The sequence below is a fragment of the Thunnus albacares genome, chromosome 17 (assembly GCF_914725855.1).
Source record: "Thunnus albacares chromosome 17, fThuAlb1.1, whole genome shotgun sequence".
Taxonomy (NCBI): domain Eukaryota; kingdom Metazoa; phylum Chordata; class Actinopteri; order Scombriformes; family Scombridae; genus Thunnus; species Thunnus albacares.
The window spans coordinates 1,508,160-1,530,292 of record NC_058122.1 but is presented as its reverse complement, the minus strand read 5'-3'; the positions used below and the strand labels follow the sequence as shown (position 1 = coordinate 1,530,292).

At 41.8% G+C, this 22,133-nt stretch overlaps 1 protein-coding gene across 1 annotated transcript; it reads left to right on the top strand.

The window, feature by feature from the left end:
* The first annotated feature begins 8,726 nt into the window (after positions 1–8,726).
* On the top strand, positions 8,727–22,102 carry scaf1 (SR-related CTD-associated factor 1). The gene is made up of 6 exons (XM_044331871.1): positions 8,727–8,918; positions 10,772–14,387; positions 15,411–15,493; positions 16,641–16,952; positions 20,177–20,305; positions 21,140–22,102. Exons 2-6 carry the CDS (start codon positions 10,874–10,876, stop codon positions 21,296–21,298), a joined length of 4,197 nt encoding a protein of 1,398 aa, XP_044187806.1. The 5' UTR covers positions 8,727–8,918; positions 10,772–10,873; the 3' UTR covers positions 21,299–22,102.
* The last annotated feature ends 31 nt before the right edge of the window (positions 22,103–22,133 follow it).

The following is a 22,133-nucleotide window of genomic DNA, read 5'->3' as shown; positions in this document are numbered from 1 at the left end:
CCTACCCCTGGTTCATTTGCTGTTACAGTAATCAGATAGTTTTCTGTATTGTTATATTTTATTATTTTACCAACTACAGCCACACATGTGACTCCTGTAAATCCCATCTAAGCTATGTTTACGCCTGCTCTCCAGAGACAAGAGCATTTTCCACACAAAATTGACCGTTGCAAACTGCATGACCTTAGTAAATCCAGCGGAATGAATAATCAATCTCTGTTAATATGTCTCCTATTATTTGAACAATCCTCCATTGAATGCATAATGATGAGAGAGACACACTCTGGTGTGATTGCATGTGTTTGAATTTTCTTATTCATGGAAAAATATAGAACATCATTAGACTTATCTGTTGAGTGAGTCTCCTCAGGCACAGACAAATGGACTTCAAATCTGCACAGCATTAGTAAGTAGTATGGAACTGGGACACAGCTAATGTTTTGAGCCAGTAGCTAGCAAAGCTCACTGATACAGGGCAAAGCTCTTGGTTTGTAAGATCATCAGGACTGACTCTCCTGAGAGAATTTTCTGTTGCTGACTCTCAGTTTTACTTTGAGAGCATAATGAGGAGGAGGTGGAGGTGTTAGGAGCAACAACAGGTGTGCCACCTGATTGATCAGAAACATCCATTAGGCTGGTGATGTCACAGGCCTAGGCAGTGGTTTGTTACATCAACACGTTTCAATCTTAACAAAACTACAAACGCACAAACTCAAGGAATCTGTTGCATAGATTCCATTTGACTGTTACTTCGTATCCAGCAATGATTGTCTATTTATTGTGTATTTGTTTTCTTTATGCAACAGCTTTAAATTGATGTGTTCATACTAGCCACTGATTTGGTTAGAGGTTCTTCTCATGTTGTAAATGCTTTGGAGCTTAAATATTTTGATACTATAAAACAATTCTCTGTGGTTCCATAGTTCTTAAAAGGAAACTTTGCAGGACTGAGTGATTGACATGTCCAACTGAGAGTTTAAGGCTTTTAAGGCTTTTTCAAACTCAGTTCTATTCTTTGCCCGTCCTGTCTGTTCTCTTTGGTCTGGATGCCCAAACTGAAGAACAGAACAAAACACAGTTTGATTTTAGATTGTCTCCAGTGACATTCACAAAGAACTGACTGTGCACAACATAAACATTATGATTCATTTTTTTTTACACACATTTTTATTGTTTCTGTTCATTTGTGCCCTCATTATCATTTTTGTGCACACTTGTTTTACAGCCAATAAGTCATGCCAACATGTAAAAAATGCATGTTTTCAGGAGTCACAAGAGGAGTTGTTGTATGTATTAGTGAGTTACTGTGATATTTTTATTGAATAAAGATATATTCATTTGAATGATAATTTTGATAAGGTACTGTTTACAGAGAGCTCCTGAAATTATATGCAGGAAGAAATCCCACTAATGTGCACTGGGAACAGTTTAGTGCACATCAGAAACCAGCTGTATCGCACACAGATTCTTCTATTTCATAACAAACACAGCAGAAATGTATATGTTCTAATTGGTTATAATAATGCTTACCGGTGACTGACTAGTGTTCAGGCAAACAATTTTCACACATCTGATTTTGAGTAGTTTTGCTTTACAAGTGACAAATTATTTTCCGTCTGTTATTGTTTTACATAGTAGAGACAAAACATAAGTGCACTGAGCTACATTTCCACCAATGTTCCAGATTGTCTGGGCAGGGAGCCGTCGGCCATATTGTCCTGCAAACCTTGACTGCAAATCTGTAGAAGACAGCTTACGATATCTAAATGCTGACAGGGTGAGGAAACGGTCTTCTTGGGGTGTCGTCTTCCTGGGACGACCACTTCGCGGCCTGTCTCTGACATCCCCCGTTCTATGCAACTTGGCCTTCACTTTTGAGATGGTACTAGGGCTCACTCCAAATAATGCTGCAACTTGGTTTTGCGGAACACCAGAAGTTGCCCTATCGCACGGGCCCTATCCAGATCAGTCAAACATGGCATGCCGATTCTTGGAGCTGACACCTACTGACCACTGTAGCAGGGCTCATGGTCACACCTGGGGGTACCAGAAGCTCAAAACAAGAGTCAATAGCAACAGCAAAATAAGCTGTTTGGCATTGGCAGAAAAGATTTGGCAAATTTTTCAACCCACATACTCAGCTCTGCTCATCCCACAAATGCATGTTCCTTACAAATGTGGCACCATTTAAAAGGGAAATGAACAGGCTTTCCAACGGTATAAGATTCATTGCCAAGAAGCATTGTTACAACAAAGAAATAATCCACCAAACACAAATTTCCTTACTTTTTGTGCTAAGTTTATATAAGTTTCATTATGTTTGGCCAGCTCCAGATATGGTTTCTTGTGGGATATTTACCTGTACATACAAGACAACTTTAAGTGTGCATAGGAAACTGTAGTTTAAAGAGCTCAACAGGCCACTAGAACTTTGTTGCACGTGTAACCTCAGGGGCTCTGCGGCAATTTTTTCAATTTTTTTGTGGAAAAAAAAAATTCCAAGCAATACCTACTAGCAACACCTAGGGGTTGTTAGTATGAAAATACAGGAATTTTCATCATCAGTATCAGATTAAATGGGTGTTTAATCACAATGATAATAATAAATCACACACCCTTCTGCTGGTTTTGGGTGCATTGTCAAAAATTTTGATGAAGTTTGTTTAAAAATTAGATGAAATAGAAAGTATGTGCTTACAATACAAATTACAACAAGATATTGAATATCACTGCAGTCTCACAATTTGAGCAATCTCTAACACCGTTTGAAACATTTGACATCTTTTATCTAGTAGTTGCATGTTTTGAAAAATGTAGAGTGACAGACTTCTGAATCGACCATAGTTTGCAGTGAGATAAACTTTTTTCACAATTCAGTGGATGCACTGAAAAAACTTAAAGCTCTGTAGGATGTACGGGTGATTTATTTAGATTTTTTGAATTTTGCAATGTGAAATGTCTAGAAATTTAGATTTGTTGTAATAAGTCATGCCCACTTTAATCAATCATTACCAAATTTTATGCATCGACTCAATGAATTTCCGAATCCATGCAGCTGATTACAAGGTTGTAAACTTTTTGCATTTGTAGCGCTCCCTAGGGGCACAATATCTAAGGACTGCACAGCAAAGCTCAGACCAAGCTTTTGAACATGTGCACCAAATTTGGTTACAATAGCTTAAGCCAATTTGATTTATTAGCATTTATGTAAAATTGAACTTAAAGACAAAGTTTTAAAAATGTATAGTTTCAAAACAGTATAAAATATTGAAAATCTGAAAAACTACTTTTTTCTTGCTCGGTCCAGATATGCTATGTACCCAAAGCTCCTGTGCTTGTACCCTAAAAATTTCCATCTTGCACGTTTCCACACATGCCATGGCAATGCTGGAATAGATGGGGCAAGGGACAGTCCAACAAATGGCGGTAATGCAACACTTATGGATACCAACCACCATAAAACTCAACAAAAAGAAGATGGGCCAAGGCCATGGATGTATTATCATGAATGTATTATAAGAGCTGGAAATGGCGCCCATTCACTCCTAAAGGAATTGCTCGGCTGGCGCATACGCCAAAAAAAGTTTCTAGCTTCCGGGTTTGCTTCCGCATTGTGCGGCCCACTGAATATGCGCAGTAGTGTTTCCCCCCACTGGCCCCGCCTACGAGTTCCCGCTCGGCCCACAGACTTTACGTTGTGATGACATCACAGATTTTTAAATAGCTTTTCTCGGTTTGAGGAAAGTTTTACAAATATAAAACCTCCATGGATCAAAAGTTCATAATAGAAAGAGTCATAATTTATGTTGTTTGCAGTTTGAGGTGCCCTGTCAACAGTTTTACAGACGTCTCTTTTATAATGGTGGTCTATGGGGAAAACGCTTTTTGGGCTGCAGGGGGATTTGTCGCTGCAATACCACAAGTGGCCACTGGGAAAAATTGGCTGCAATGCTGAGCGGCGGAGCCCTATCCAGCTCTGCCAATGGGCAAGGCCAGATGTACCTGTACGCGGCAGAAGATGTCTCTCATTATTTTCAGGAACATGGCAGGTGAGTTGCTGTTTGATGCTAGTATGCTTGTAATATATTTAATATTCAACAAGTTTGCGAGACAAATCACCTGCGAAAGCATTGGCAACTGTAAACAAGTTGTGGATTCAAACATGTCATCAGCGGAGTCTTGTGACTGGTTCACTCACTCTAGCGTCTTTTGTGAGACAGACATAACTCTTTATGTGCTTGTCCCCTGTATTACAAGAGCTTGATAGCAGACTAAAAATGTCGCCCATTCAGTCCAATAAGAATTGCTCGGCTGGGGGATTTTTTGCTGCAATACCACAAGTGGCCACTGGGAAAAATTGGCTGCAAGGCTGAGCAGCAACGCCCTATCCAGCTCTTATTATACATCTATTTTCACAACATGGCCGTACTGGCATTTTCCCTAAAATGTTACAAGGTCTTGAGTTGGGAAATTGGTGATACAGATTTCCCTGAATATCGATCCCTGATCCCATTCACACATGACCCCATGCAGGAAATGTTCCTGAACATTTCAGTGATAGACTGCATGTGTGAAAGGGGCTTAACAGTCTATCAGCTGTGACACCCACTTCTCCACCACTTCTCACTGTTTATATTTAATGATAAGCTTGGGATCACCTGCTTTAAAAATGGATGATACACTAGCGGTTTTCCATGTATCTGAAAAAACCCTTTACAGATTGAAAGGTTGATAATATTTGTGACAGGGGAAGGCGAGGACTCCTTTAGAGACTTAAAGGATAAGGCTGACAATTTCCCATGTTTCTTTTTTTTTTCATTTATAATGTTTTCTTATTATTATTAGTACCCTTGCTTTTTTTTTTTTTTAATAATACACCATTCGCTGAACAGTGTTGAAATTAACAGATATTTTATTATAAATGCATGTCTATGTTTGGTTTGCAGTGGAATAAAACAAAAAAGTTGTGAAAATAACTGAATTCATGTCCACAAAGACATTCTAAAATAGCCTGGACAAAATTATTGGAACCTTTTAGAAGTTGTAAGAAATAAGTGATATGCAGTGATACTTTAAGCAGACTATTGTGTTTTAGTCAGTATCACAGCTGTTTTCAATCTTATAATCACTCATGCAGCCAGTTTAAAGGGAGAAAATTACTCTCTGCTGTTTTGTGCCACTGTGTGCATCACATTGAACATGGAAAACTAGAGAGTGGTCTGAAGACATTAGAAAAAAGGTAATAGCCAAGCATGGTCGACGTAAAGGTTACAAGACCATCTTCAAAGAGCTTGATGTTCCTGTGACCACTGTTGCCAATATTATTAAGAAGTTTAAGGCCCATGGAACTGTAGCCAACATCTCTGGATGTGGTTGCAAGAGAAAAATTGGCCTGAGATTGAACAGAAGGATTGATTGAAAGGTCAAGAAAGAACCAAAGAAAACTTCAATACAGATCAAAGCTGATCTTCAAGTTCAAGGAACAATAGTTTCAAGTCGCACCATCTGTCACTGTCTGAATGAAAATGGGCTCCATGGTAGAAGACCCAGGAAAACCCCAAAAAAGCCAGACTGGACTTTTCCAAAATGCATGTTGACAAGCCACAGTCCTTCTGGGAGAATGTGCTTTGGAGAGATGAAACAAAATTAGAGCCTTTTGGTGAATCACACCAACCTTATGTTTACAGAAACACTGTGAAACATGGAGGAGGCTCAGTGATGTTTTGGGGTTGCTTTGCTGCCTCAGGCACTGGGAGGCTTAAATCTGTGCAGGGCACAATGAAATCAGAAGACTATCAAGGCATTTTGGAGTGAAACATACAGCCCAGTGTCAGAAAGCTGTGTCTTAGTCGCAGGTCATGGGTCTTCCAGCAGGATAATGACCCCAAACATACATCAAAAAGCACCCAAGAGTGGATGAGAAGAAAACGCTGGAGCATTCTGAAGTGTCCTGCTATGAGTCCTGATCTGAATCCTATTGAACATCTGTGGAAAGAGCTGAAACTTACAGTTGGGAGACGGCGGCCATCAAACCTGAGAGAGCTATAGCAGTTTGCTCAAGAAGAGTTGGCTGAGCTACCAGTGCAGAAGTGTAGAAACCTTATTCAGAGTTACAGAAAGCGCTTGACTGCAGTTATTGCTTCCAAACGCTGTGCTACAAAATATTAAGTAAGGGTACCAATATTTTTGCCATGCCATTTTCATTTGTTTTATTGTATTGTATTGTATATTTGTTAAGTCGTAAATCAAAAGCAAAGTTTCAGTTATATTCAATATGAAATCAAGAATAATGGATACCATATACTTCTGTCAGTTTAATACAGAGAAAATTTAGTAGTGTTGTGTTTTGTTTTTTTTTTTAAAGGTGGAAGGGTACCAATATTTTTGGTCACATCTGTATCTTATTCCTCTGTGCCGTAGACGTCAGTTGTTGTCCAAAAACTATTAAAAACATGTCAGTGAGCCACATTGCTGCACTGGGTGACATGTCCCTTCACCACAAAGAGTGAGCATGGAAGTTTTACGGCTCCAAAGAGTAAAAACAGCAATCGCCTTTGCAGTCTCAGCAGAGCAGTTCCTTGTATGGCAGACACCATTGAGCATGCTTGTGGTTCTATTTAGAGCTTCACTAGCTTGTTGTGCTACATATCACAACCTCTTGACTTTGTATTAACTTCTTCACAATGTACAATTTAGTGCAAAGTGAAGAGGTTGTGATATGTGGCATAACAAGACAGCAACTAAGCATTACAGAGTCCATACCAAAGCAATCTTTGGGCTTGGAGGTGACAAAGTTTCTATTAAAGGCTTCTGCAAGTTCTGCTGGATCTTGTGCTGTACCTCCATTCAATTTTAATTCCAACTGCTTTGATGATCCACTGTGATTAATCCCAATTAACTTCTTAATATGCTCCCAAATTTGTTTTGGTGTTGCCTCTAGCCTCATGAGTAATACCAATATCTTAAGGCAGTTTAGACTGTAGAGATTTTTAAACACATGATCCCACCCCATAAATTTCAGTAAATAGGTTCGTTCAGCCAGGGTAGTGAGCTCTTTTGATGTTTCTTGCCTTTGAACACATGAATCTATACTCTGAATTTTGCTTATAAATATGCTGTCTTCCTCTGCATTCATCCCAGACACTATCTCATTCCAATTTTCTTGGTGAATTGCTGTTTGAAAATTCCCAAGTTCACTTTTAGGAATTCTGAAATACTCAGACCTATTAGTAATTAGATTTTCTTTTATTTGAGAGTGTTCTAGTTTGTAATATCAAATTATGATCAGATAATTCAGTGATAAGGTTGAATGTTTTTTCTACTCTCTCTGGCCTATTGCTGAAAATGAAATCAATTTGTTTGACTAGATGTTGTTATTCTAGTCAGCCCTCCAACTAGTTGTGTTAGATCCACCACATCCACAGTTATTATTATTATTTTTTAGAGTGTTCCTGTTTGATTTGGCTTCCCAATTAATATTGAGGTCCCTTAGACTGAAAGTCACGATATCTCAGCCTCTGCTATGTCAATTTTGATCATTTTATTTTTTTAACCTGTCACTTGTGAGTCCCCTGGCTATGGAAATGCAAGACTAATTCACTAGAGTACCCCTTAAATGAACCTATTTGATCAGAGAATTTAAATTAATAGGTTCACATTTGTCATCACTTTTTAGGGTCATATACAAAAAACTGCCCTTTCCAACATTCTGGTTCAACTTTATTGACATACAAAGCTATGTTTATAGCCCAAGAAAATAAAAATATTAACACAAAAGCCAAAGAAAAGTGCTTCTTACATTCATTGACCATAGTTCTAAAAATACAAAAGCACATTTGATCATCTTCAAAACATTAAAAAAAACTTTTCCTGTACATTGGCGTTCAGTCCATGTTTTCAGCTTTGTCCTGTGGACTGTTGTCTGTTCAATTAAATATATATAAATACAATTAAATGATCAATTATTAAAATTAAATTAATTCAAATAAAATCTGTTTCTTTAACTGGATACAATAACTTCTTCCTTCAATGTCAATAGCTTGTTTATATGTAGTAAAACATGCTGGATTTGCATGCATTTAGCTGGCAAGTGTTCACTCCTTATCCTAAGTACAGGTGTGCATTTCACTAAAAGCATTGTTTAATTTCTCTTCTTCTCAATTAAATGATTTGCACCTTCAAAAACATCCTTTTAACTCTCTAGAATCAACATTTTTGTAAAATCATTGTTCACATTCACATTCATCTTATTACAGAAATAATGTAAACATCTTATGAACAATATTTTCCTGAAGCATATGACACTTTATCTTGAGTGATGACAGAAGAAGGCATGAAAAAAATGTGCTTTTTTCAAAGGATCATAGTTCATTCAGCATTGTCAAATGAGGATGACACTCTCCATGGCATTAACTACATATTGGGTTCTGAAGTGCTCACTGCATAGTCTACTGTAGGCTATCTCTTCTTAAAAGAAATAAAGGTATGATTTATTGTCAACAAGTCACTTTGCATTTTTTCTGTCAATTGACAAATATACAAAAATACATTTCTTGTCTTACTTAAACAGCTGCTTTCGAATTGTACCATCTTATATCCGCAATATTGGGCTAAAAGGGGTGTAAAAACGGAGAATCTGCCGTTAAATATCATCGTTTTTACAGTCTTTGGTCAGAAGCTGCAAGTCTGAAGTCAATTTCAGCATCATCCAATAAACTACGTTTCCCATCATCCTTTGTCGTCCGGCTAGAGGGGGATGGAAATGGCGGCGATTGATGGAATGGGGCTGTTGTTGCGCTTTTAAAACGGCAAAAAACAGTTTCTGCTGTATTTTAACAGGCGATTTCATGTCTTAAAAAGAGATACCAGTAAATCAAGACGGAGGCTTCGGTCTGAGACTGCACATTACTGGACTGAAGGTAACTCATTAGCACACAGCTCCTCCTGCTGCATTTAGCCAGCGAGCTACAGTGAGCTAAATTAGCTCGCTAGCTAGCAGAATACCTGCTGCCGACACATCCTTACAGAGTGAATGTCTCTTAAAAGTCCTGTGTACTTTATGAGCAATGACAAAACAGGATTACAAGCAATGTAATCAACAGATATGTTCAGATGGGCTGCCAGTGGCGTTAGTCTTAAAGCTAAGTTATACAATGAAGGCTAACAGTGGCTAAGAGTGAGTGCAGTGTTTAACATGTTAACATAACGCTTAATGTTGTTTTTTTCTTTTCCATCAACAAGAGTTAGAAATCATACAGGCAAATAATGACTTTATACAGAAAACAGGAAAAAAACGTGAAGTTCAACAAAAGAAAATGCAAGACGAGCAAAATAACAACAGAGAAAAACAAAGGGTTGTAGATACCTAACGATACATAACGTTACACTAATACTCAATAACGCAGTTAATGTATTCGACCAGACTGGACTCTCTGCAAGCAGTAATGAGCAGCTAGGAGAAAGCATGTCTTGCTCGTGTCAGTTGACATTCGCTACTAAGCTAGTTAAAGACTGACCTGCTGCAGTCTGCTCCTGCTCACTGATGGACTGGGAGGTTGACGGATACTTGTCTGTGTCATGCTGCTGGGCTCATTGACAGACTGATCTATCCCTCACCCCACACACACTCTGTCAGCTATGAATCAGCAAAGCCAGAGAACCTTGATGAGAATGCAACAGTGATAACTCAAACTTTTGCCCTTGAGTAATTGTTAATGCTCAGTCATACAATCTCCACCCTTTTCTCTTCATCCAGAAATGGGCTCTGACTCACACATTCTCTGGTTCTGGTAGTTATTGAATTTGTATTGTTTGTCCTCTTTCTTGTAAATGACTCTCAGTTTACTTGGTAAAGCTAATACTAAGTGCATTTCTGGACCATAGCCTTGCTGATACTGGATTTTTGATTGGTTTTTGTTAGTAAACTATGACCAAGATTTGTCCTGAGTGGAACATTTTACTATTTTCACTTAATATCTAAATGAGCTCACTCAGGCTTCCCCCAACTCAGGATCAGTCCACTCAGAGTCAGCATTTCAGTCCATCCAGGTTATGTATTTAGCTCATTTAGAGACAAGAATCTGTAAAAGTTGACAGCCTGTCCTGCTGTTACCCTGTGTTACTCTTTGTATGACGTGGCTAAAAAAAAAAAAAAAGGGAATGATTCGACTGACAAACTGCGAGTCAGCTCTGATGCATCAACTCACCAACTTAAGAGGGCAGCCTCAGACCTCACACATATCTTTTGCATTTCTCTGCCGACATTTCTTTTTACCCATCGGCTGATCGATACAGTGATATCAAAATGTCATGTCTGTTGATAACATCGGTCATGCTGTTGTATCCGTTTAGACTCTTAAGATGTACAAACACAACTTCAGTCGTTATCTAAAAAAGCACTTGAAGTCTTCAGTCAAGCTCTAGTCTGCCCTTTATTTCCTCCTTCAGACTAACAGGGAGTAGGATGAAGAGGAAGGATGCTAGAGTGAAGTTGGGGGGGTGGATCACTCTGACAGACAGACAGACAGACAGACAGGGGCCTGGCATGGACATCAATAAGATGCTGTGTTGAATGTGTGAAACTTATCTGATAATGTAGTTAGGTGCAGTACATCTTTCAAATTAACCAACTTCTATCCCCACAAAATGATTCTCACACTCTTAAATTTCCACAAATGATGCCACCGGCTTCTTTTGCCTCAGTGGTCTCAACATTTTCAGATATATTTTTATTATAAGATAAAGATGGCATGTCTCCTGTCCTTTCCACTAGGTTGATTGCTGGATTCCATTCTTTCGGTGTGGCCTCGCCCCCCTTTGCTTCCAACCTCCAGGTTCCACTGTCTGACCTCTGCATGACCAGTCCTCCTGGCCCATGGACTTGACTCCAGCATCAGGCTTCAAAAGGAGACCTGCTGCCTCCTCTTCCCCTGCTGGAGTGAGAGAGATTGCCAGGAGCCCTCCTTCCCGCTCACCTTCCTTGTCTCCGTCATCTCCTTCATCTGATCCATCTTCACCGTTGTCTACGTCCTCCTCCGTCTGCGCCAACTCCTCAGTTTATCAGAACCATGTAAAAGGTCAGACTCGGGGGACGGAGGTGGCCAGGGTGTCCTCCACTTCTGCCTCTCCAGCGACGTCATCTCTCTCCGCACCTATACCCACCAACACCACCTCAGATTCCTTCCCTCACACCTCAGTGCATCAAGGTGTTGATTGTGAAGAAGAGGGCAGGAAGAAGGAAATGTATGATCCCTTCCATCCAACTGAGGGAGACAAGGAGGGAAGGGTGGAGGGAGAGGAGGGGGAGGGGGAGGAAGGAGAGGGGGAAAAATATGACCCCTTTGACCCCACTGGTTCCCCAGCATCAGACACCGATGACGGGAGCGGCAAAATGAGGGGAGAGACAAAAAACGCTGAAAGAGAAAACGATGATGAGAAAGAGGAAGAGCCTCCAGATTCCACTGATACCTTCACTGATCTGCCAAGCCCCTCTCTGGCCACCAAACTCCCTCTGAGGAGGAGAGTGGACTGTAGCATCACCAAAGCTGGAGAGCAGAGGGAGAGTGCAGACTCTGACCACTCTGAGATAGAGGAGGGGGAGATAGTCGGGGCTGCTGACAGAGATGGAAGCAACAAGAGAGCAGCTGGTGGAAATCTCCCCTTGAATTCAACCAACGTCTCCTTCTTTGGTTCAAAGCCGGAGCGCATCCTCCGAGTGCTGGACGGGGACGGCTTCGTGTCCGTGTGTGCAGAGGGCAACTGGGACGTGGATAGGGAGCCTGAGGATGAGCCTATGGTAGGAGTAGAGGATCTGAGAACGAAGCTGGTCAGCAGGCGGAAGGAAAGATATCTCTCCTTCCCTGCTTCTTCGCCCCTCTCTCCTCAACCACCACCACCCCCTCCCTCCCACCCCGAAGCTTCTCCACCCTCCTCCCCTCTCGCGCCTCCCGTCGAGCAAGCGAGCAAGAACCGTAAGTCCACCAAGAGTTCCAAGGACCAGGACAGACAGAAAAGCAAGGACAGGAAGGCCGGGGAGAAGGAGGAGAGAAGAAAAAAGAGAAGGAAGGACAAAGAGGGAGGTCGAGAGAGGAGCAAAGAAAGGGAGCAAGGGCACAAGAGTGGTAAGGAGATGAAAAGTCGGAGGAGCAGCAGGAGCAGTAGCCGGAAGAGGAAGAAAAGACGGCACAGCAGCCCGGAGGCCTCAGGATCCCACAACTCTTCAGGGAGAGGGGGCCACGCCAGGCGCTCCTTTTCAAGCCTATCTGAAGAACGACACAGAGAGAGGGAAAGAGATAAAGACAGAGCGAGGGACAGAACCGGAGAGAGGGACAACGACAGAGAGAGGGATAGAGACAGAGGAAGAGAGCGAGACAGGGATAGAGAGAGAGACCAAAACCGCACCAGTAGCCGCAGAAGAGACGAAAGAGACTCTAGAGATTCTAGCTCTAGAAGGGAGGAGAGGGAAAGGAAGGGAAGACAACATTCAAGCAGCAGAGAGCGGGACATTTCAAAGGGGTCCAAAAGAAGCAGGGAAAAGAGGGAAGGCGAAAGAGACAGGCAGCGCGAGAGGGAACGGCGCCGGGACGGTCGTCCTGTGGTCCCGCCGTCTATTCAAGACCTCAATGGTTCTGACCTCTTCGCCATCAAGCGAACCATCACCGTCACCACAACAACCACCACCACCACCGTACCTGGCTCTCCGAGACTGGCCCCGGCCTCTCCTTGTCGGCCCACGCAGGACTCAGACAAGCCCCACAAGAGGAAGAAGAAGAGAAAATGGCGCTCGGCTGGAGAGGAGGAGGATCAGGCGAGTTGTCACAGCCGATCCCAGTCACTGTCACCACCGAGATATCACAGCTATGAGTCAGACCGCTATTCAGACAAACTGGAGATAGATGTGTTGTCCTTGGATGGCGAAGCTTTGGACTCTGACTACCCATCTTTGGAGGATACACCTCCTGCTGCCCTGCCTCCAGAACCACCCGCCCCCAGCCCCAAAACTAAAACAGCCCCCAAGACTGGACGACATCACCCGAAAAAGAAATCTCGCACATTAAAGAAAATAGGCCAATCGGAATCCTCTTCCTCCTCTTCAAATAGAACCAAAAGCAAATGCCTTTCCTCGTTGTCGGTCACTTCAGGCCCCGCCCCTGTCTTATCAGGTCTCCCCTCAGTGAAGCGAGCCAGGAAGATGGGAAAGGACAAAGAGAGACAAAGTAGTAGAAAGGATTTGGGTCGCTCTGGAAAATCCAAGAAAGAGAGCAGCGGCAGTCGGAAAGGCAAGCTTCAATCCAAAGTGTCTGTGCTGGTGCGTGACGGTGTGAGCAGCACCACGGGGGCTTCGGTCGGCTCTGGGAAGCTGGGCATGGATCTCCTGGGGCCAGGAGGTACAGGAGGGGGTGGCGGGGGCTCTGTGGTGGGCGGCTCGATCGCGGTAGTCTTCTGCCGAGACAATGAGAGCAGGTCTCCGTTCCTCAAACCTTGCTCAGAACCGCTGTCACTGGGCAGCCGCGGTAAAGATCTGGCCGGTATGGGCAAGCGGAGCAGCCTGGCCGCACCTCCATCCTCCTTAACCAGTCCTACGGGACTGAAATCGAAGAAGACTAAGCCCAGCTCTATCACATCCACCTCCTCTTCTGCCTCCTCCCCATCGTCATCTCTGGCAACGAAGCGCCGCCGTCGCCTGGCCAAGAAGACCAGGGAGAAAGGCGGAGCGACAGGCTTGACCGCCGGAGACAGCAGCCAAACAAAAGCCACATCCGATGGCTGGGCTGGAGCCTCCTTAGACATTCAGTCAGCTGTTGGCGATGGGACCAAGTCAATCAGTCCACACTCTGGCCAAGCTGGCCCCGCTCCCTGTTCTTCCTCCTCTTCTTCCTCTTCCTCATCCTCCTTCACCAGTGTGCTCCCACCCTCCTCCTCGCCACCCCACTCACCTCCACCCTCTATGGCTCCTCTGCGGGACACCAGGGAGTCCTCACCAGACTCTCAGACGGTGGACAGCAGCTGTAAGACTCCGGAGCCTTCTTTCCTAGCTGAGGACTGTCCAACTCAGACCAGCCCCACACTCCCACCGTCCAGCCCATCCAGCCTGTCTACCTCCCAGGGAGCTGGCCTCAGCAATGCCTTGTCTACATCCACCGCCAAGCCCCCTCCTCCAGACGACGCACCCAAATCTCTGGCCTCACCCCCTTGCTCGTCCTCTTCGGCAGGGTGCGGTCTCACTTCCCTTTCTCTGCCTCTGTCTTCGTCAGACCCATCCTCCTCCTCGGTGTCCTCCTCGTCCGCTAGTAAGCCTCCTCCTCCTCCTCCCCCACCTCCAGCAGCTCCTGCCCTCCCTTGGAGTCTGCAGACCGGGGTGGACTGCACAACTGGAGGAGTCTTAGCATGTGAGTTCCCTCCATAGATGTCAAGTCTGCCATGTTGTTAGGAGAAAGAGCCACACAAAGGAGTTGGCTACAAAGTGAAAAACCTTATTTCACAGAATAACACTAGTTTCTTTATTATAAAGGTCAGCTTTTAGAAACTTCAAACATAAGATTTTTACTTTGCTTGTGACAGGAAATCCATCAGAGTCAACATTTAGTTCACTTTCATCTTTGTAAAAGTTATTTTATTGTTCTGTGGGAACACGCTGCAGACGTTTCAGACTGATATGCACTTTGAACTGTATCCTCACACAACTGTTGCTGCATTTTGTCTTCTATCAAATGAGACATTTTGAGTTAGTAAATTATATGTATAGTCTTCTTCTTCTTCTTCTTCTTCTTCTTCTTCTTATTCTTATTCTTATTCTTATTCTTATTATTCTTCTTCTTCTTATTATTATTATTATTATCATTATTATACTATCAATTGATTCTAGTCCTGGTTTATAGTGTTCATTGCAAAGTAGTACAAGGAAACGTCATGTTCACTTTGTTTAGGCCACGCCCCCCTATCAAGACATTTCAAACTGAAATAAAGTGTGGGCAGTGTGGAGAGTTGTATAGCAGCAGACAGTGGAAATCCAGCTATTACATACATATCATCTCTGGCGGTCACCTATAATTCATAGAACTATAGTTCCATATATAACTCTGGTTTGGAGTTGTAATCTTAACAACACTCAGCTTAAAAGGGAAGTCGGTCTACAACAAACTGCACTACAGTTCAGACCTGCATTAGTAGATCTCAGCATGTTCAGTCTTTCCATCTGCATTCAAAGACAGTGTTCTCAACTGAGAACTGAAGGAGTCAATGTCGCCAACAGTGCTTGTTGTCAACTTATGTTAAAATAGACTTCTGGAATATGTTGAATATTCTGTGTATTTGAATACATGTCATGTATGTCATGTTCATCAGTTCATGTATAAACCTATAGATGCATGTTCTTTTCCTGAAATAACGATGTCTAACGTTCTTCCTCTCAGTGACTGCTTTGCTCTTCAAAATGGAGGAGGCAAATATTGCCAGCAGAGCCAAAGCACAAGAGTTCATCCAAGCAACCAGTCAGGTCAGGAAGTGAGACTGAGTGACTGCTCCTCTGTCTCTGACTGTCATTCTCCTCAGTGGTTTTTTTAATATGTTATTAAGTGCATTGTAAACACAGTCCATACTGTTAAAGCACTTACACTGTTCACTGTTGCCTGGGTTTGTTCCCACAATATACACACTCATATTCACACCTATTGGCAATATAGTTTCCACTTAACCCTCCCATTGTTGGGGGAAAAAACACCAGCTGTACTTACATGCTCCGGACATAATGCTGCCTGAATGTAGGTACCTGATGTATTCTGTTAAGTAAATGCTTTGTTTAGCTGTGAATACTATCTTGAAAACCTATTTTCCATCTGGATTTTGTATTATTTTTTTCAATCTAATTTTCACCAGTTTTTTAAAAATTCAAAATAAATACACAGATTTCTAGATTAAAAAACAAAACAATAATAATGAGCCTTGCCCCTAGAGTCACAGTTCAAAGTTTAAAAACTTCAAAATAAATGAAAGGAACCTATGACCAAAAAAAATCAAATTACGTATCCTGCTACATTTTGCGTACCATTGCACGACTATTAAATTCACACCTGCTATCACCAGGGCTTGGCTCACATCAGAATGTGATTCTGGCAGGAATGTGAGTAAGCTAATATCCATGTTGATGCTCATAGTAGTCAGTCAGATATATGGAGTACCTCAATTTCAGTCTGGTTATGGAAGATTGTTTATGCCTATAAACACTTGTTGTCATTGACACACAATATATAATACCTAATGAAGCATTTAGGATATCCTGCTCATAGGGCACTCTGCTTTTTCCTCTGTGCTGTAGATGTCTGTCGTTGTCCAAAATGTATTAAAAACAGGACAACGAGCGACTGTGCATGTGCAGTAGCGTGGTTCTGTTTACAGCTTCGGTAGCTTGTTGTGGTACATATCACAACTTGTTGACTTTGTACTACATTGTGCATTGTAAAGAACTTTATTACAGCACAGAGGATTAAGATATGTAAGGCTTTTTGACACACACACAATACTTGTAAGTAGATCAGTTTGTCTCAGCTGCTTTAGCTCCAATCATGAGATTTGTTGACAATAAGAGTATCCACACGTTCATTTTCACACTAATCTTTTCACTTTGTTGTATGTCTCTCATGCAGATCCTCTCTCAGGCTAATCAGAGCCAGTCCCAGCAGCATGCTCCTCCTTCCTCAGCATCCTCCTCCTCCTCCTCACAGATCCCTCCCCCTCCGTCTCTCCCTCCGCCTCCCGGACTGAGCCCGGCCCAGTTTATCCTACACAGCTCCCTCCCGTTAGTCGGTTGCACCAAAACTCCACCCTCTCACCTGCACCCCTCCATAGGTGGCGGATGCGCACAGACCCCGCCCCCCATCATGCCTGTGGGGCTGTCGGGAGTGACGGGGAGCTCTGGGGACACTGGATGGGACAATGAGAGCAAAGACCCTGATAAGGTAAAGTTGAAGGCAGTGTTGACAGAAGCGGTACATTATGTCATTTTTTTCACAAAGCGTTAAGAGACTGAATAACTTCCACATCCACACAGAATTCCTTCATCTGTTGGATGGGGCGACTTCCAACCATGATTATTCCAAACATCTCTGCTTTCACTGTCAGTGTAAATGTGTTAACAGTTCCACGCTGACACTGCAGTAATGGTGACGGCGAGAGCCTCCAGATCCGTCTATTAACCTAGGGTGCTTTTCATTATGTTAACGTGTCTCCTTGCTTCCTCTTCCTCGCATCTCAGCTCCTCCCAGCGAGGATGTGAGAGACGTGTGAGTAAGAGATGAAGGACTTCATCAACAGGATGTCCTCGCTCACTCAGCGTCATTTTGAGGAAACAGCAACCACTCATGATACACAGCACTTTAAATGTCAAATATAAGAAATTATGAAGTAACAGTTTAAAGTTTCAACTTCAAATTCATGTATAATTAATGGAGACTTTACACTGTTACTTAATCATTTCTACATATTGATAACTGCTCCAGTGTTTTATCATTTGATTATAGATCTATAGCAGCGTCTGGCTGTCACACAATAACACAAATAGACAATTTAAACCTGTTAATTACTGAAAGAACAGATCTGATGAAAAGGAGCAATAAAAAGAGCTGCAGCCTGCAGAATATGTTTAATAAATAAAATATAGCTTATTTAGTTAGTGAAAGCTCAGGATGATTTTATAGGAAACACAGCTGTGCAGTGACATCTTCTCCTGAAGGAGCTGAGACGTAGTTGAAACAGAAAAGAAGAAGAGGAAAAGAAGCCTTTTGGCTTATGAAGAAAATAATAAAGTTAACAAGAGTTTTGTGTTTCATGAATAAATATGAAAAGCGGCTGTCGGTGCCGTCCTTCTTGTTCCACAGGTAGTTTTTCTGCTATATTACAACAACAGCCCGACTGTCTACTGCCCCGTCAGATCAGCTGACCAATCAATAAACACGTTGGATGGAAGGAGTGTTGCTGTCCAGTAAAAAACTTGTGTGTAGGATACACCTGTGGTTCCTCGCTCTAAGCTCCTCCAGGGGCCTCCTCTCTCCTCACTACTCCACCTTTAAGGTTTTGGAAGATCCTCCATGATGGCAGAAGGGGAAGGATATCCGGGTCACAGGAGGAGAGAGGAAGAGAGGAAGCATAAATTAGCTTAATGAAAAGCACTCCTAGTGTCAGTACCCGATCTGTACCTGCTGCTCGATCCCTTCTGCACATGCACGGGCATTTGCAGGTGGGTCCGCCATCTTTGACAGCTAGGTAAAGCAACACTACTTGGACAAAATTGATACTCCATGTTTAATACATTTTTTTAATTTAATAGGACATGCCAGCTTTTTTCCCCAAAACTTTATTTATTTACAACAAATAGGTATAACAGTTGTCATACAAAAACAATAAAAAGGACAGGACCTGCTGGCTACCTGGTGAATGGGTCCGCCATCTTGGACAGCTTATTTTATAATTGCATACCAGTAGGAAGGGGAGTCCTCTAATTTGATCAAAAACAAATTTGGGAATGAAGTTCCACATGGAGGAGTCATTTTTGAAAACATGCTTTAACCAGTTAATCTTAAATATACATTATTCAAGGTAGAGAAGTCCAAAAAGTCAAGACCACCATTTTTGTAGTCTCAGGTACCAGACAATCCTCTGAGAACTGTGCTTACTGAAGTCTATGGATTTCTAAACGCACGGTAGCTGCTTGAATGGCCACTACCAACCCTACGCCCCCTTACATTTTGTCAAGGACATGCTTTACCGGAAATGATGCCCCCCCCCCCATATTGTCCTCTGTAGTGAACTGCATGTCACTGCCCCAATATGAAAGGCCTCCCTAAAGACTTTGGATTGGTTCTGCAATAACTCTCTAATTGTTTCCACCAAGTTGTTACTATGAAACCTGGGAGATTGACCAAGAATTGATAACTAATCATTCCCAGGTGACTTATTATTTTTTAGATGATTTATGTCATCTGTAACTTCTTTTCCTCCTGGTTAACTGAATTTACAATGTCCAAATAATTAGAAATTGCTGAAATAGCATCCCCATTGAACTTAGTTTTGTATAAAGTAGAATAATATTTATAACAAAACTTGGAGGTATTCTTCCTATTATCAGTATTCTTCCTATTATCATTATCAATATTGAACTGCAGGACAGAATTGTACTTGGCTCGTGATTTTTTCTAGTTTAAAGAAACAAACAGAGAGAGGCGGATAAGATAAAGTAGAGCGAATTTCAATTTTTCCATGGCTTGTCCAAGTGGTGTTGCCGTACCTAGCTGTCTAAGATGGTGGACCCGCTTGTGCATGTGCAGAATGGATCGGGCAGTTTGTACAGAGAGAAAGGTTTAGCTGTAGTGTTGCAGACTTACCCTAACCCCTACATGACACCCCCCTCCACATGGCCCCCCTGACCCCTAACCCCAACCATCCCCCTCCTCATGCCTATACTTAACCAAGCGGGTGCATCATGTAGTAAAGTGGGTGTGTCATGTAGGTACTGCATGTTGGTGCTGCAGCTGGATATACATGGGTACCCCTGTCTTGAGTCAAAATGACATACCCGTCAACCCAACTATAAAGAATGCTAGCGAAAACGACCAAACCTCTCTCATGTCAAGTGACCGTTATCAATTTAAAATAGTTTTGAAGAACTATAGTGGTACTTTATGTATTCATACTTCATACATAATCATACTTTTATTTCTGTCTTGATTTACTATTTTTTTATCTTGTATACTGTAAATTCACAACTGCAAGAATCAAAATAATATCTGAATAATGATATAATGTCTGGCATGTTAAATCGATCATACTGATTGTAAGAACCGGTAAATGAACAGTATTTGTGTCAGAAGAGAAACTCAGAGCAGCACAGAGGATAACAGGACTGTGTTTGTATGATGGAATTAGTGTTGTGGAAATGTGCAGAGACAACAGGTAAACATGGAGGAAGTGTTGAGTTTGCATTAACTAGGGAGCAGGGTTATAAATGAAGGCCTGGCTGTTTCTGCAATGCAGGTAAATACATCAACAGAATGTATTTTTAGTGTTTTACTTTGTTATCCTGTGTAGCTCTTTCACTGTGTTTGTAAAAGCACTGTACAGGTACAAGTTTGTATTATTATTATTATTGTATTGTTAATTTAACATGTCTCTTCCCTGAATTGCCCAGTACCTGAAAAAGCTGCACACCCAGGAGCGAGCAGTGGAGGAAGTGAAGCTCGCCATCAAACCTTACTATCAGCGCAAAGACATCAACAAGGACGAATACAAAGACATCCTCAGGAAAGCTGTGCATAAGGTTAGCCTCAGCACACATATCCAGTAGACCTGTGCAATATGACCATCCTTTCATATCATGCTCTATTGTTTATTCTCGTTGTGTCGCAATTATCTTTCATCACTTGGAGTCTGTCCATCTTTTGCGTGGATTACATTAATAAATGACTCTTCTGGCTTTTTACTCACAAAGCCTTAATTGCACTCAGAGTAATGTAACGAGTGTTGTCATCAACTCAAAAGGCAGTAAAGACTATGTTTATTTGTGTTATTTACCTAATTTATGTGCACTTGTTTCATTTGAGCTCAGTGTGAGAGTTTCTACTGTCATGCTACTCTCCGCTGCTCTCTGTGCTTTGCTGTGGGTGGGGCTGAGCTCACCACGTGTGTGCTGTACACACAGCGCAGAGGAGAGACAGTGAACCAGCTGAAATACTGGAGTTGACGACAACAACACTTATATCATGATATGTATCATTATCAGGATATAAAATGACCTATATTGGGATATGAGATTTTGGTCATATTGCACAGCCCTAATATCCAGTGACACACACAGCATAAGACTGATTATTTAAATCAGTGTGTGTCCCTCACTGCACATCTTACTTAATGTAGTTGACAATAGGGCTCGGTATTATTATTATTATTATTATTATTATTATGAAAAACTACCACAAACACACTCTACGTTTAGTGAGTAATACTTTAAAACACAAATGAATCTGGCTGATATACATTTATAATAAATAGATACACTGTATAATATAATGAATACATGAAACCACATGAACAAAATATAAACTAATGTCCTTGAATTGAACCAGGATATTTAATCACACTGTCTTTGTCTCAGATCTGCCACAGCCGTACCGGGGAAATCAACCCGGTCAAAGTCAGCAACCTTGTAAAGCTGTACGTCCAGCGCTACAAATACTTCCGGAAACATGGACGCAAAATGGACGAGGAAGAGAGGGATGACAGGGAGCCGGGAGCGCTGCATTCCTCTGCCTGATGGGAGGGCTTTTTTAAAAAAAAAAGTTCCCTTACACCGCCATCTGTTCATGATCTGGAACATTCACTGATTGTTTTTGTTTAATGTTTTTATTATTTTCATAGCCCACCATGTCTATGCTTTATGTGATCTTATAGAAGTCTCTCACCTTACCTCTGCGATCTCAATGTAAATATGTCTCACATAGAAAATGTGTCATGTATACAAGGTTCAGGAGGTGGATGCCATCATCATCACCTGTGTGATCTAATATAGTCCAATACAACAACCCTGCAATAAATATTACCTTTGTAAAGCTTCTAATTTATAGTTTTTGTTGACTGTGCCCATTAGAGGCTTCACAATGGTGGTACAAATTGCTGTGCTATTTTTTCAATAGCATTGGATTAGGTGTTCATGCTATTTTGTCTACCCCATGTATATCAAATCCAAGCTGAGGGGAGATGTGATACCCGGTTGTACACACCAAAATATGTTGTACAAACTGTAAGGACACTACATCACATCACATATCCCCTCTCTCCCTGTGTCTCTGTTTTTTTTTTTTTTGTTTTTTTTTGTTTGTTTGTTGTTTGTTTTTTGTTTGTTTTTTTTGCAGACAGTATGCAAGCTGAAGCTGTCAGTGCGTTGGACAGCTGATTGATGATGGTTTAAATACATTTGACACTTGGCTTCTAAGGTCTTGGAATCTGCTGTCTGTGTTTTGTGTGCATGTGTTAGTGAGGTTGAGAAAGTTGCTAAATCTCTTTATAAAATGACTTAACCAACAAAATATAAATGTTGCTTGGAAACCAGTACACAATAGAATGAGCCTATTTATTCGGTCTATTTTCTC

Coding starts and splice junctions, on each gene's coding strand:
- scaf1 (XM_044331871.1), top strand. CDS start 10,874: ATGGACTTGACTCCAGCATCAGGCTTCAAAAGGAGACCTGCTGCCTCC. Junction 14,388..15,410: donor AACTGGAGGAGTCTTAGCAT/GTGAGTTCCCTC, acceptor TCTTCCTCTCAG/TGACTGCTTTGCTCTTCAAA. Junction 16,953..20,176: donor AGAGCAAAGACCCTGATAAG/GTAAAGTTGAAG, acceptor TGAATTGCCCAG/TACCTGAAAAAGCTGCACAC.